A 16927-nucleotide genomic window follows, 5' to 3' on the forward strand; every position below is an offset into this window, starting at 1 on the left:
ACCAACTTACCCTGATCATTCAGTGCAGCACAATGTAAACACGAGGCCGGCTACGATAATTAGGCTATCGTCTTAGCGTACAATACATGAGCATGACCTTTGCCTCTTGGTGCCCTTCATATTACCTGTTTTGTTAACATGCGTGTTTGTTTACATAAGAGTGTCAGCAACATTTTAGTCAGCGTGATGTCAGAATAAACAGCGGTACCTACAGCGTAAGTACGCATTGATTCAACGCAGAGGTATATATCCTGCTTTACTTTTGTCGACGGTGTAATGAACTGATAGATGACCAGACACTGTTGATGACTTTATAAATCTGGATGTTTGATTGTCAGTTAAAAGTAGATTTATATGAGACAGCTGGAGACCAGTAAGACAATAATGACACAACCAAGGAGATAATACAAAAGATTTATATATATTTTATAAAATAAAAGTTTGTCCTCTACAAGCTGTTAAGAGTAATTTTGTGGTCATTTTTTGAAACAATTAACAGACTTGTAGTAACTTAAAAAGTTGGACAAGCTTCACAGAACGTGAGTCAGGTCAGAGGTCAGAGCACGCTGACAGGACATCAGTGCACTGATCTGTGTGTCCTCTCTGCAGGCTGATCCAGTGCCGAATGAGTGAGGACGGCCTCCTCCTCTTCATCACTGACATTCCAGAGCAGGCCATCGAGGAGCCGCAGGAGAAGGAGGCGCCGGTGCTGCAGGAGTCGTCCAACGCTGAGCAGACGGCCAATGATGGCGGAAACTCCGGCCTCAAGTCGGTGCTGTCGGCGGGGAAGACACAGAGCTCGTGGCCTGATGGCAGCGACCGACCTGTCGTCACCTTCAAGGAGAACATCAAACCCCGAGAGCAGAGCCGAGAGCCCACGCGAAACCATCATCTGAAAGACAGCGGCAAGGAGCGCCGAGACTTCACCAAAGGCAACGGGGCTGCTGGGAAAGGAGAGCTGAAGAGGGACGCCAAGAGGAAGAGCGAGCTGAAAAAAGCCGGACATGAGAAAACTGCTGATGCTGGAAAACAGGTAGAGATGCAAACAATTCTCAGACAGAGCTGCTCCTTTAAATATTTAATGAAGTAGCCGCTGACGATGACGTCACACCTGTTGCCTCTCGTTCAGGTGAAGGCGCAGACGGAGCTGAGGAAGACTCCGGTGTCTGAGGCGAAGAAGACTCCTGCCACTCAAACTCAAACTACCTGCTCCTCCCAGTTCATCCCCATCCATCATCCTGGAGCCTTCCCGCCGCTGCCCAGCAGACCTGGTACACACACACACACACACACACACACACACTCACAATTTTCTAATTACAGCTTCAGCCATCAGTCAGTGACTCGATCTACAGAAAACAATCAACAGTTAATTGTTGGAGTCATTTTCAGTAATTTGCAGGTTTCAGCCTCTGCTGTGAGGATTTGCTGCATCTGGTCACGGATCACAGTTAACTGGACTTCTGACTGTTTGTCGGTCAGAATGAGAGATTTGAATGTTCCCAGATTTTTAGACAAAATGATGAATCGATAAAATAATCTGCAGGTTGGGGCACGTGCTCGCTCTCATGGTTCTATCTAAGAAAGGCAAAAGCCAAAAAACTAATCTTAGAAATATAACAATCAGCAGATTGATAGATAATGAAAATAATCTCTGGATGTAGATTTCTCCATGTTGTTACCGGCTTCTTCTTCTCTTACACATTTAATGCTATTGGACTTCCGGGTCAAAGCCCGGGGCGGAAACTGTGGAGCATGCTCAGAGCGCCTCGGCCAGTTTGGGTCTGATTGACTGTATACATGCAGGAGTCACATGATCTGGGTGTGTTAGTCCCACTGTGACACATTCACTGCAGGACCATTTCACTCACACTGACACTGATGTTTACAGGGATTTTATATAAATCAGTTTTCTCTGTCGTCATGGAAACGGACTGAGTGTGTATTAAAATGAATGACTCTATTGAAAACAACTGCAGCTCTTCAGTCAGTTTAAATTCTGCTCCTGATTGGTTCCTCTGCAGGTTTCCCCCCCTCAGCCTACGTGATCCCGCCCCCGGTGGCGTTCCCGGGACTTCAGGTGAATCCAGGTTTCACCTTCTCCACCGGAGTGTCCGTCCCTGGACCGTTCCTCCAGCCGGGCGTCCACACCCAGGCCGGCACCCAGGCCGGGAAGCAGTCCCACATTCCCTACAGTCAGCAGAGGCCCTCTGGTCCCGGTCCAGGTCAGGGGCCAGGGTCCTCGGGACAGGGCCCGGGGCCCATGAACCAGGGCCCCTCCCAGGGTCAGCAGCCCCAGCCCCAGGCTCTGCAGCAGTCGGTCCAGCTGCAGGTGCAGGCGATGAGCCAGCAGCAGCAGCAGTCTCCCACCAAACCAGTCCAGCAGGTCGGGATGGGGAAGAGTCCACCTCACCACCCGGGGCTGCAGCAGGTCAGTGGTGTCAGCCTGTTTGAAGCCTGAGGGGCATTAAAATCCTGAGAGCACCCGGAATGCTCCCAGCTGTTCCTGTCAGCGTTCACTAACAGTCGGCAGACACCAGTATATTTAGTTAAATCTGTAGTTTATCAGTAACAGCTGCTCGCTGTAGCTTCCATCCAACAAACAGGAGGACCGTGAATTTGTTGGGGACTATTTTCAGCGGCGGATTAATCTACATTTAGTGCTGTGGTGAGAATTAGTGTCAGCAGGTTTATAAAATGAAGTACAGTGTGTGTTAGTGGTGATGAAGGTACAACAGTGTGACTCACTGATGTAGAAGAGGAGGAGATCAGGCCATAGAGACACACTGTACCTGTTAGCAGATCCATTTACTGTCAGGTGACAGGAAGAGAGACGTAGGATGTCATTACTGTATTCAGTTGAGTAGCTGAAGGCTGAACTGTCTGCTGCAGTGCGTGATGGTAACTGTAGCTGTGTGTCTGGTCTCAGCAGTACATGCAGGTCCAGGATCAGCCGGCTCAGATGTGGAACCAGGCTCAGGCTGCTCTGCAGAAGATCCCTCCCATGCAGATGTCCCTGAAGCAGCCTCAGCAGCAGCCTCAGCAGCAACAGCAGCAGCAGCAGCAGCAGCAGCAGGCCTTCTACATGGCGGCTCAGGATCCTCTCAAACTGTACGAGCACCAGCTGCAGCCGCCCTCCCAGCCACAGCTCTCCACCATGGACAAGAAGATCAAGTACCCCAACGTGAAGATGCAGGACTTCTACTGGGAGCCGTCGTACAGGATGGGCGACGGTCTGGCTGTGATGGCAGACAGGATGAAGAGGCCTCCGCCAGGTGGTCTCTGCTCTGAGCAGGACGGCTCCGCAGGGCCCCGGGGTCCCCCATTTGAGGTGAGCAGCTCTCAGGTGACGGTGAAAGAGGAGGAGGAGGAGGAGGTCGTGCTGCTTTTCTGTCTCTCTGCTTCTTTTCCTGCCCAGTTTAATTCTCTTGGTTGTCTGTTATCTGATTGGAAGGTTACAGACGTTTCAGTCGGGTTGAATGTGAGATGAGACGTTCTTAAACTGCAGCACAGGCTTTGTAGATGCTGGATTGATAGCTGCCACACTATGGTAGTACGCAGGGATGATTGATTCGTTTCACTGAGGTGTCGCAGTCAGTCTGGGGTCAGAATATTTGAGTACAAACAATAAAGACATGGGTGAGAATTACTATTCTGTAATATTTAAAAAGTCATAAAGAAATGCTTTCTGTATGAAAAGTTCTGTTGTATATCAGCCGCCGTCCATTTGAGTGTATCCAGTTCTGTCAGGCCGAGCGCTCCCACAGAGCCCCATTTGCACCAAGCAGTACGGTTCAGTTCAGTTCAGTTCATAGTTTCTGTCTCCACAGTGTAAAGTTGTGGATGGTACCAACAGAAGCGTTCCTTAGCGTCCCCATGTTTGGTCCCCCCTCTGTTGGGGTACCTAGCACACAGATCTGGTACTAAAAGGTGGAGCTAGAAACCCTGCAGTCTGATTGGTCAGTAGAGGACGCTCACTCTGGTTTTATGTAACCTCTGTTCATACATCAGTAAACTACAACTACAAAATGAAAGAGAAAAAAATAACTTCATTCACTGGGCCGACTGCCGGCAACTTTTAAGGTGGAACGTTAACTTGTAATGTTACTCAATGCATGAGTTGATGACGTGAATCCATCAGCACACCTTAAATTTCAATATGATCTCTGATCAGCTTGCAGGCTTCTGTAGCTTTGAGCATAACTTTCCTTCTTTCCACCTCAGTCTTACCAGCTTGCCTTCTTTCTTTCTCTCTTCTTTGTTTTTACCCCTCTCTTCTTCTTCTTCTTCTTCTTCTCCTCCTGGCTTCATCTCTCACTAGGACAACAAGAGCTCGCCTCTTCTACCTCCTGACCTGTTAAAAACTCTAGCAGATTTTGAGGAGGAGGAGGAGCTCGTCTTTTCTAAGCCTCCTGATTTCTTCCAGGCCTTGGCTGGCCCTCTTAGCACTGCTCCTGGACCAAACATATTTGTATGTAGCCCTGTCTTCCGCCTGCATCGCCTCCATCCTGATCCCCAACATCTCGTCCCATCCAGACCTCACGCCTCACTCTGCCTCCTTCACTGAATACTGTCCTCACATGTTGTGATATTAGTTGCTGTGTAGCAGGGATGGGCATCAGTACTCGAGTAAGACATCAGTATTTATTCAACGTAAGAAGTAATTGCTTTTTTTTTCTGCCTCCATGTCGGCACTAGTTGTGACCAGAGACATGTTTTCTGGTCGTCCATCTCTCAAGGATGCCTGGAGGAAATTTCCTTAAATTTGGCACAAACATTCACAAAGAGTCAAGGATGAACTCATTAGATTTTCGTGTTGAAATCTCAAAGTCACTGTGACCTTGTTACCCTAAGAATGCTTTCAGGGAATTTCTTCAAACGTCCGCTTGAAACTCAATGATGAACTACGTTTTTGACCATAAGAATGAATTCGCTAATTCTGATAAAACTTCTCACAGCTGTCTAACAGGATGAAATAATGAAGTGATGACATTTTATATCCAAAAGGTCAAAGGTCAGCTTCACTGTCACATAGGGATGGGTACCGAAACCCGGTACTACATTAGCCTCAGGGCTAAACTATCAAAGACCGTAGTATTAATAACTTCTGATGTTATTGGTTCTTTTATCGGCACTTTTACACAATTTGGTTTAATTTATTGTCATCCTGCAGCCTCTCATCTGCGCTCTGTGCCGAGGCTGAACTGACACACACACACGCACGCACGCACGCACGCACGCACGCACGCACGCACACGCCACCGTAGTCAGTGAACAGCGGAGCGGCCATGGTAGAAGATAACTTGAAAATTACTCGACATGATGGAAATTACAGAGGACATGAGGACTGACTGATAAATACCTAACTTCACTCAGTAAATTGATGTCAGTAATATTATTTACACAGTGACAACACCGTGTTCTTTTTAAAATATTCAATAATCCTGTTCTGAATTTATTATTTTTAAAATTAATATATTTTCTAAAAAGCAACCGTTAAGAGTCCAGATAAAGTACCAGGTCGATGAGTAGTATTGATAAAATCTTAATGATACCCATCCCTACTGTCACATCATAACATATGTAAAACCATAAATTGATCCTGTTCTCGATTAAAAGTTTATATTTTTGGACCTAACGCAATGATGTAACTGTTGTCTATGAATATCTGCACAGATCCATCAATAATCTGATAATAATTCAGTGCAAGTACTCGAATATGGAAGTGACATAAAATGCCCATCCCTGTTGTGCAGAGTAACACTGCTGTGACTCGGTCATTGTTCATAATTTATCAGACAAAACTCTCAATTATTCAGTTTAGATGTTACAAAGATGCAAAATCCAGTCCCTCTTAAAAAAAGTGGCAAAGTCAAATTTGTAGCTTTGCCGCAGTGTGTACTGACATGAGAACGACTAGATGATGAGGGAGTTATATTTCCTTCACCCATAAATATAAAGTGTAAATTCTGACAGCTGACAGACACACAGTGAGCAGACGCCCATCCTTCAGATTGTGGTTTTAATCACATGTTGAATGACTTTAAACAGTCATGTGATGACTGACAATGAATCCAAACACAAGAACAGACAAAAGCATCAAACAGCTACAAATCAGAGATGAGAAATCTGAAGTGGAGCCCTGAGATGTAAAAGATGATGAAGAGTTAGCAGCAGCAGATCTAAATCAGTTAAGAGTTTCTAAACGTCAGTCGACAGAAAACGACAGTCAGAATACTGATGCTGTAAATGCTCATTAAACATATTGTCCTCGACACTCGAGACACATCTAAGTGACCCCTCAGGGTTTTTCTGCTTTAACCAACAGTGTAGAAATAAAGGCCTCTCCCTCTCCTGCAGCTGCTTCACAGTAACAGTTGCTCCAGCTCCATGACTTGTTTTGGTCACCTTCCTCAGCTGGACGGATTTCACTGTGAAACAGCTGCAGGTGCTTGATGCATTCAAATGCGTCTGGAATACTGAGCGTAGCTCCATTAATACATGTTTACACACTGAGCAGCAGATCTTAGTAGATAAGACTGAAACCAGCCACACTGATGTCACAGACCTTTAATTTGGACGTGTATATAAATCACAGACTGCAGCTGCACATGGTGGACGGTGTTAGAGGATAAAACAGATCTCAGTTGGACGTGGTGTGATGTTTGTCGTCTGTGCTTCGTCTTTGCAGCTGCCAAACCAGACCAGGATGGAGAGCGGCCCGAGGTCGTCAGCCAATCATCTTCTCTCCTGCCCATGTCCGGCTTCCCCATGCAGGTCAGACCGTCACCTGAAAAGTTCTCTTCAAAGATTTTGTTTAAACCTGCAGGGGTGTGTGTGTGTGTGTGTGTGTGTGTGTGTGTGTGTGTGTGTTTTAGGGCATTAACAGAAAAGTCGATTTGTCGACGTGTCGACGTCAGTGGCACAAGTCGACACCCCCTGGGAGGAGTCGACAAGTTGTGTGTTTTTTCCCTCTCTCTCTCTGTGTGCTTGTGTACGGAATGCAGTTGCTGCCTCTGATTGGCTTACACTGAAACTTTATCCTTGACCCGAACATACTCGGGCGTACTATTAGCGGAGCAGACTCCGCGAGGAATGTCCGCAGTCATTCGGGCTTCTATAGTCGAGTGCACTTCCGCGTTGTAGTTTCCTGTAAAAATGTCCGTGAAAAATCCCCGCGATGTGAAAAATACATGCTGAGCGGTCACTGGTGCGCGGCGTGGTCGTAAAATCTGAGCTTTGCGCGCACAGGGCTTGCGGACGTCCGCTTTGAGTCCGCACGGACCTCCGCAGAGTCCGTTCCGCGTACGTTCCGCCTGAGTATGTTCGGACCTTCAGTCACACATCACACGTGTGGAGATACTTCACTTTCCTCCGCCGTGTCAATGTGATGACGTCATCAAATGACTTGTCGACTCGACTTTGACTTTATTGACAGATAAGTCGACCTGAAAAAAAAATCAAAGTCGTTAATGCCCGTGTGTGTGTGTGTGTCTCGGAGACGAACACCTCAGGAGATTTCTGAACTTCAGTATTTTTTCAAACCTGGAACCTGTCATGATCAGATAACGCAGGATATTCACATCAAACACTTTTTGTTTCCATTTAATAAATTCAGATAACCCTGAGCAGCGCTCTGTGAGTCGGTGTTTAACAGACTGACTGAAGTTATTAATGAAATGTAAAGATTGTTGTGACCTTGTTCAACCACCAGATGGCAAAGTTTGTCCAAAGACTTTGGGATCAGGTGCTTCTGTACGTCTGACAAAGTTTAACATTTTATTTTCTGATTTTGAAGCTTTTAAAACACCATATCACCATACCATATAAAAAACAATCAAACTATTTTTATAGATTAATAAATAAACAAGTACCTGATCAATCAGACCTGTAATGTTCTGTCTTTGTTTCAGGAGTACAACCAGAACAGCATCTTCAGTCAGGCCTACGGCAAGAACCTGCCACCCAGCTCCAAGCCTGATGCTCCCATGATGCACCAGGAGCCCTCCCTCTATTCTCTGTTTGAAGGGACTCCCTGGTCCCCTTCCCTCCCTGCCAGCTCAGGTACGTCCCACCTGTGCACATCTGAATATGGTAGATATTTATATTCAGTACAGAACCAGGCTCTGAGTTGAAAAGCTGTGCTCTGATTGGCAGATCACTCCACCCCGGCCAGCCAATCCCCTCACTCTTCCAACCCCAGCAGCCTGCCATCGTCCCCTCCAACACACAACCACGGAGCCATGCCCTTCTCTAACTTCGGGCCCATTGGCACTCCGGACAGTCGGGACCGCAGGGTGGTGGACCGCTGGAAGGCCGACAAGACCGGTAAGGGTTCAGAGGATCCAGAGGGGGAAGAAGGGCAGGGTTCAGAGGGTCTAGAGTGCCCAAAGGGACTGGATTCAGAGGGACAGGGTTCAGAGGATCCAGATGGGGCAAAAGGACTGGATTTAGGGAGTTGAAAGGTTCTAGATGGGGCAGAGTTGAGAGGGTCCCAAGGGTTCAGAGGGTTCAGAGGGTCCAGGAGGACAGGGTTTAGAGGAACCAGAGGGGCTGTGTTGACGGGGTCCAGAGGGTCTAAAGGGTCTTCAGGGACGGTTTAAATCCTGAGATGAAGAAGTGAAGTGTGAGTTAACAGGTCAGAAACATTCAGCTTCAGCTCAGCAGAGAAAAAAGAAACTGAAATAACTTCTTAAAGATGTAAAACATTTTTCTTTCTCCTGAAACGGGACAGAATCAGAACGACTGATCAACCGTCACTGTTAAATGTTTCACGTTTATTCAACATGACCTCTCAACGTGCAGCACACAGCTAACTCACTGTCTCCATGGCAACATCATACGCCCTGCTTGTATCAAACATTAATATATAAATCTATCTTTTGATAAACCATTGTCCCACAGCGTGTACGGTACAACTCACAGGCAGACTGATGTAATCTGTGAGGAGGCTGATACCTGTTGAGGATCCTGATATGTGGTGTGACTGTCAGAGTCGTGTTGCTGCTCTGCTGGGAGACAGGAAATAAGCCCTGCGTTCAAAGGGTTGAATTTCCTGTGAGCTCTGCCTCCATATGTTGACATGTTGGTGTTGTTTTTCAGGAGCGGTCAGTGGCTTCGGCCTGGACTACCTGCCGGCTGCAGCTTCCTCTGCAGCTTCAGACACCAGCTGGCACCAGGCGGGGCCGACAGGCAGCTCCTGGACCAATCAGGAGTCTCCAATGGAGGAGTCGTCCTCTACCGTGCTGCTCGACAGCCTCAAGGTCCGCTGATGTCCTGTCATGTGACTGTTTACTGTCTCAGTCTGCTGCAGAGTGAGATGGTTTACTGTTGTCACAGTCATCACTGCACTTAGAATATGAATTCGTATTTTTTATTAATTATTTAAATAAGATCGATAGTTGAGTCTGAATCATAACTCATCTAAGGTCTGATGTTACCTGATGAGACATCTGTTACCCACCTTCTGTAGATACACCCACGGTGTCAGAGGGGATTATTTTACCAGACTGAAATAAGTGTCCTCTTCAACAGAGTGTCTTCAAATTCAAATGAACCACAAAAGGCGAGATTTATACTTGTGCTGCAGACGCTGCCGTCGTGAGCCTTTATACTTGTGAGATGGTGTGTCTGTGTCACTCTGTAGGTTTCTGTGAAGTGCTGTAAAGTTTAGTTTATTAAAAACACACACTAAACACACAAGAAACACACATTAAACATGGCTTCATAGAGACAGTTTCAAACACAAATCAGCTTCACTATAACTCGCAGCATTCACAGACAAACACTTGTCTTTATCTGGACACATTTTCCCCACAAATACAACATGCTAACGTTATTAGCACAAGCCTATGGCATTTTACATTGTATTAATTAGCCTAGCAGCTAACAGACTTCTCATATGAAGCCAGGGCCAACAGCAACATTTAACAAAGGTAACGTTACACAGCTCAGCTCTGTTACAGCTCACAAGGTTCACTGACAAAACAACTGTCTTATACTAAACACGTTTTCCAAACAAATACAACATGCTAACGTTATTAGCACAAGCCTATGGCATTTTACATTGTATAAATTAGCCTAGCAGCTAGCAGAGATTTGCTCTGCTCATATTTCAGCCAGGATAAATCACACACAGTGTGTGGAGGCTTTATTGTCTTCACAATTTATTGTTTCTTATCTGTGAAATTAAAGTAAATCAAAGCTTTGTTTCCACTGAGGGAAATGGTTTCAGCTCACAGAGACAGACAGGAGGTCTGCGTCACTGTGACACTGTGGAGTTACATCTCTGGGGAGGTGCATGGCAGGTAACGTCTATGTAGCCGCCGCTACGGCGACAAATTTGAGGCAGACTTAGAAATCCTGCTTTAAGGGATAGTGCAGCCAGAAATGAAAATGCAGCCATTATCTACTCACCCATATGCCGAGGGAGGCTCAGGTGAAGTTTTAGAGTCCTCACATCACTTGCAGAGATCCAAGGGGAGAGGAGGTAGCAACACAACTCCACCTAATGGAGGCTGACGGCGCCCCAGATTCAAACGTCCAAAAACACATCATTGAAACCACAAAATATCTCCATACTGCTCGTCCGTAGTGATCCAAGTGTCCTGAAGCCCCGACATAAAAAGTTGTTTGGAAAAACCTCATTTGAACTCTGTTTTTAGCCTCACTGTAGCCTGTAGCTCTGACTGCCTCTCTGTGCGCTGCATGGTTGCGCGAGATCAGTGAAAGCATGTAAACACACATGAAGTCGGTGCCCATGTCTCATGGTCTCGTGCAAGCACACACGTGAGCGCGGTGCCCAGAGAGGCAGTCAGAGCTACAGGCTACAATGAGGCTAAAAACAGAGTTCAAATGAGGTTTTTCCAAACAACTTTTTATGTCGGGGCTTCAGGACACTTGGATCACTACGGACGAGCAGTATGGAGATATTTTGTGGATTCAATTAATTCTGATGTGTCACCATCTCGGCAGTGGTGCGCACTCCCTCTCTGTTCTTCCTCGTCTTCATCACATCTGGCCCGACACTGTAGTTTGTTTTGACTTTGTTTCACTCACTCACTAAAACTCCAGCAAAGCCAGGTTTATTGACGTGGCAGAACTTAAGCTTGCTTTTCATTTTTGTTTGTTTTCCTCTCTCTTTAGTGGCGTTGTGATGTCACAGCTTTACCAGAAAATGGAATCGTTGGTATCATTCCCTTGAGCTACAGATAGTTCTTTTTCATTTCTTCATAATGTGAAGTCCTTTTTCTGACGAGTTGACAGTTCTGTCTGATATCAGGCAGCACGGCGCAGCCTCTCCGTCTCATGTGGGGTTGATATTAGAGTCTTCGGGGGTGGGCAGGAGGACTCCGCTGGCCGAGCTCAGCAGTAAAACTTTGACAGAAACAACCGGCAGTGATCACGTCTTTGTCTTAAGTTCAATAAAAATTCTATTTAAAAATTAATGAATCCTTGAAAATGAAAAAGTCCTTGGATTTGATTTTGTGGTGTTTGTATGAATCCTGCATCGTGCTCACACTTGCTTCTCTCCTGCAGTCGATCTGGTCCAGCTCCATGATGCAGCCGGGCCCGTCGGCGCTGGAGCAGCTCCTCCTGCAGCAGAAACAGAAGCAGCAGCGAGGTCACGGCGCCATGAACCCGCCCCACTGAACGGCAGGCCGAGGCGGCGCTTTGTGTCCGGACGTCAACAAAACCACCACCAGGAGAAAAAACGGGAGGAGAAAAAAAACAGAAGTTTGACGAAGACGAGCTCCAACTAAAATGGGAAATTAAACCGGCGAGAAAAGGTGGAGGCTGGGGAGGCGACACGACCCCCCGACAAGGCTGAAACACCACCCCCACCCCCCTCGGCTGTCGAGGAGCGGTGACGCCCCTCCTGGACCGGAGGGTGCGGGATCTCTTCAACCGCGGTGCCACGCGCCACGCCACCGCCGGGTTTCCTTCAACCCGCGGAAAATCTGAACATTGAGGAACACACCCCCCCTCACCACCACAGGCCCCCCCTGGTTTTGGACAGACGCCACACCTCCACCACTCCTCTCTCAGCTGGAAGAACTTTCTCTTTCTTTGGAACAAAATAAAAAATAAAGCGACCTCCTGGACGTCTGCTCGGTCCGGTCGGAGCGCCCGTTTTTAGCGTCTCCGCCGCCGCAGACTGAAGCGGGGGTGATGTGAGAGAGCGAGGACAGTGTGGTGGTCGGATTTAGGGGGGAGGTCAGGTGAAGTGCCGGGGGTCAACATAGACTGGACTTTCTGATCTCTCCAATCATTTTCATTACTGTGGAGGAGGAGGAGGAGGAGGAGGAGGAGGGCACTCTGTAGCTGGTTGGTTGAATGAAGGAAGACAGGAGGACAGTTTGGGTTACAGCTATATAAATATATAAATAAATATATATTGCCATAGTTGGACTAAAGGGGCCGTGTCTCTTAGCCGTGTCGTGAGAATCAGGACTGGACGCTGCTTTGTGAAGCCAGGTGTGTAACGTCACCTGACCGACCGCTCGCTGTCCCGCCTGATTTGAAGGAAGAGCCCGGAGGCCCGCCGACCGGACGGCTTCGGGAAAGGTCACGGGAAAGACAGAAGTACAAGGGAAGGGGGCTAAGGACATAAACACCCCGTCAAACTTAGGGATAGTATTACCGTTAGCTTCTTGAGATCGCAGATATTAACAAAAAAAACAAACAAACTGTATTTTGTGATTTGTTCGTAGCAGTTTTAGCTTCACGCCCTCTGAGGTGAATACAGGTATGTCTATTAGCTTCCTGCTTGAATATTTTCGGGGTTCTCTTCCTCTCCGGCCTCTTCCCGATGTAACCCTGCTCGCTTACTTAACCTGCATTTACTGTTTCTTTATGTTCATGTTCTGCCTTTTTACTAGTGTGAAGCAGCTCTGTGGGCTCTGCTGTGCCTGCTCACTGTCCCCTTACTACTGACCGCTGTAGAGGTTAGGCCGCAGACAGACAGACAGACAGACAGACAGGTGTATACAGGTAGCTGGCTCAGCCTGAATGTTTCCCACTATCTGTTCTTCAGTAACCACTACTGCAGCTCCACCCTGTACAGCAGATTTTTTTTTATCAACGGTAGCGTCAGGAAGCTCTGCGGCTCTGATTTTATTTGGTCTGAAACTGAAACCCTGAACTGTTGAACCTAAAGGAACTACGGAGAACCGCAAGGGCCAAACTCAGGAGCTAAAAGCCCTCCCTTCCCCCTTGTGTTTTTTGTACAGGCACATTTTGACACGTCTGATGAACCATGAACATGAAGCAGTTACTCCTGAAACAGTTTTCACTCCGTCAGCTAAAGATTATTTTCATCATCGATTCATCTCTGCATGATTTTTGTGATCAATTGATTAATCGTTTGGTTTATAAAACATCCGAGAAGTATCACAAGCTCCAAGATGACGTCTCCAGACGGCAGGTTTTGTCTGATCCGCAGTCCAAAAGATATTCAGTGTGAGAATATATTCACACATTGGTCGACTTTCGTTTGTAAAATGTCAGAAAATAATTTTAAAGTTGTTCTAGGTCAGTTAATCGTCACATATGACGAAGTGCAAAGTTTTCTTTCCATATTTGAGCAGGTGAAACCATCTAATTATTTTATTTGGAAAAAAAAAAAAAAAAAAGATTAATTAATGATCTCATTTTGACACGTCTGATGAAAACGAAGCAGTTCAGCCTGTTCTCATTCCAAAGTCGTCAAATACCGCAGCTTTGTCAGTGATTTTGACGTCAGACACAATGCCAAAAGCTTCCTGTCAGTAACAACATGTTCAGGAGTTGGAAAGTCCCTATGGGGCGGGCGGGAGAGCTCAGTGTTCACTCCCTGTACGTATGCAGAGCCAAACTGTGATGGTTTTTATGCCTCCGTGCCGGCAACAGCTGAGGATGAAGGCGTTGTGTTTTCTGGTTGTCCGTCCATCCGTCCGTCCGTCCGTCCCATTCTTGTGAACCTGCCATCTAAAGAATACGTTGAGGGAAATTTTCTAAATTTGGCACAAACCTCCACCTGGACTTAACAATGAACTGATCAGTTTTTCCTGTATCCTAAGGACACCTTCTGTAATTTCTTCAAATTTGGCACAAACGTACACTTTCAGTCAAAGATGAACTTATCAGAATTTGGTGTTCAGAGGTCAAAGGTCACTGTAATACTGTCTGTTTTATTGTCTTGAATGTGGTATCTCAAGAACACTGAGGTGGGAGTTTGTTTAAATTTGGCACAAACGTCCACTTGGACTGAAGAATGAACTGATTAGTTTTATGCTCAAAGGTCAGTGTGACCTCACAAAACATGTTTTTGTCCATAACTGAAGAATTCATTCACTAATTCTGACCAAACTTGACACAAATGTCTAACAGGATAAAATAATGAAGGTCAAAAGGTCAAAGGTCAGCTTGACTGTGACATCATCATGTTTTAACGTCATATCTCAGGAACAGAAGGGCAGACATTTGGTCAGATACTGAATTGGTGACTCTAATCTTGAAACTGTGCTGATTGTATAGATCTTCTGTGTGTGAAGCATCCATGTTTTCACTGACATGGATGGAGACTGTCAGAGACACTGGACTGGTGGGCGGAGTCATACAACCATGGGGTGGACTGGTGGGCGGAGTCATACAACCACAGGGTGGACTGGTGGGCGGAGTCACACAACCATGGGGTGGACTGGTGGGCGGAGTCATACAACCACAGGGTGATGATTTTGGTTCTTAACCTAAACATGTGTCATTTTGTCAACGTCCCTGTGTGTCACACAAAATATGTAGACGTGAAAGTCCACTGAAGCGGCGATATGCGACGACTCGAGGATGAGGACGTGTTGGTTCGTCCTGAAACAATTTTGACTCGAACAACAAGACAGAGTCTTTGTTGTTCATGGCTGCATCTAAACATTATTCTCATCATCAGTTCATCTTCCCGTTACTTTCTTGATGAACTGATTAATCGTTTGGTTTATGAAACATCAGAGCAGCGTGAGATGACGTCACACTCAGAAAATATTCAGACTGCTGTCGAAGGAAAGAAAACCAGGACATATTCACATTTTAATAAACTGGAACTTGTGAGTTTTTGTCACATTTGTTTGGAAAATAATCTCCAGAGATAAATCGATGATCAAAATCTTTTTCTGTCGGTCGACTCTTGTCCGTAAAATGTCTGAAAATCATTTTGAAATCTTCACGTCTGATTTAGAGAGCTGTCACGTATGACACAGAAAAGCAGCATTTGTTTTATATTTGAGCGGCTGGAACCATCAGATGGTTCATGGTCAGCTCTCTGCTCCTGCATTTGGTTTGTGAGAGTGAAAAGTGTTCTCACTAATTTATTTCTGCGTTAATGATCCGCAGCACCCCGACAGCTCCTGGGCAGAGACTGTTTTATTTTTATGTCCAGGAACTAAATGTAAAGTTCCTTTAAAAGGTTCCTGAGTGTCTGGAAGGTTCCTGTGGTGGAAACAAGGTTTTATTCTGTGGTTTCATCCCTGTAGAGCATTTACCGTCAGTCCTGGTTGTTCTCGAGCCAATCAGAAAGCAGAGAGTGACGCTCAGAGGCTCCAGCGTCTTCAGAGGTGACGGTTTAGACTGCAACACTGTAAGTAACTTCCTGTCCAGCTGAAACCAGCAGAAAGCTGTTTTTCTACCTTCAACACTCATCGTTTAGTTCTGAGGGATTAAAAAAAAAAAATCAGTGAAAGCCTCTTTTTATTTTCCAGTCGAGGGTGTTTTATCGACTTCAAAGAGACGTGTCTATTTTCCGTGTGATTGTGCTTTTCATGTTGCATTTACAAAATGTATTTGAAAAATAATAAAGATAAAATAATGAATGTGAGGGCACGAGGCCAGCGGAGGAGGGACGGAGTTGGTGACTGGCTTTGTTTTTTGGAGTAAGAACTAAATGGACATTCCACTCTGAGATGTTGGGGAAGTTTGGAGGCGGCGGCGGCTCCTCGCTGGTCGGAGCTCTGACGGCAGAGTCGCGCTCACGTCTGACAGGAAACATGAACCTGAGCTTTGACTTGTGAGGCTTTTTGTGTTTCTGTCTCTTTGTAGACTTTGAGAAACTGGTGGAATCAGCCTTTAAATAAACGTTAACTATGTTCTCCCTTAACGCTGTGTCCTGTTTGATCGATGTCTCTGTGTTCAGGCAGTTTGTAGTGGACGAGGCGTTCAGCGCCGCCGCTTCAGCAGAGGTAACGACACTTCTCCCCACTGCTCAGGAGGCAGTGGCCTGAACATCGTCCACACCTGTGCCATAAAATAAAATCACAGGTATCAGGCACGACTGAATCAGAGAGGTTTGAGGTTGGTCAGGAGATTTTTGTACAGGTTTTCTTTTTTTATTCACCAGACTGATCCAGCACTGAAAAGAGAGTTCACAGGACACGATGCAAAACTTTGTGCAGCAACATTCTCTCACTGTCTCTTCATTTTCTGTCAGGAGACAAAATAAGCAAATTCAACATTAGCTTCTAAATCTGCTCTGACCGGGCTGAGCTCAGAGCTGAATCCCACCTGATCATAAGTCACCTGTAGCACAGGTAACACCCTCTAAACACCATGTAAGGACACTGACACATGAAGTGGAGTGATGTCACCAAATTATTCAATCAATCAATTTTATTTATAAAGCCAGGACATGAGTGTTAGCAAAGGAGAGAGAAGGGGCCCGGTGTATTATAGGGGGGTCCTCCGGCAGACTAGGCCTAAGTCAGCCTAACTAGGGGCTGGTACAGGGCAAGCCTGAGCCAGCCCTAACTATAAGCTTTATCAAAGAGGAAAGTCTTAAGTCTAGTCTTAAATGTGGAGACGGTGTCTGCCTCCCGGACCGTAACAGGAAGATGATTCCACAGGAGAGGAGCCTGATAGCTGAAGGCTCTGGCTCCTGATCTACTTTTGGAGACTTTAGGGACCA

The 16927-nt window shown here is 46.2% G+C and overlaps 1 protein-coding gene across 1 annotated transcript in view; it reads left to right on the top strand.

Annotated features, from left to right (window-relative positions):
* Positions 1-16236, top strand: part of smg7 (SMG7 nonsense mediated mRNA decay factor) — a 28286-nt gene extending 12050 nt beyond the window's left edge. Inside the window, 11 exon segments of the mRNA XM_049599514.1 lie at positions 610-1033; positions 1130-1271; positions 2025-2431; positions 2930-3331; positions 4322-4471; positions 6692-6719; positions 6722-6777; positions 7914-8064; positions 8158-8328; positions 9103-9263; positions 11539-16236. Coding sequence (XP_049455471.1) covers positions 610-1033; positions 1130-1271; positions 2025-2431; positions 2930-3331; positions 4322-4471; positions 6692-6719; positions 6722-6777; positions 7914-8064; positions 8158-8328; positions 9103-9263; positions 11539-11652 — 2206 coding nt within the window. The 3' untranslated portion in view covers positions 11653-16236.
* Positions 16237-16927: the final 691 nt, after the last annotated feature.

This window comes from Epinephelus fuscoguttatus, linkage group LG15 (genome assembly GCF_011397635.1).
Source record: "Epinephelus fuscoguttatus linkage group LG15, E.fuscoguttatus.final_Chr_v1".
NCBI classification, from domain to species: domain Eukaryota; kingdom Metazoa; phylum Chordata; class Actinopteri; order Perciformes; family Serranidae; genus Epinephelus; species Epinephelus fuscoguttatus.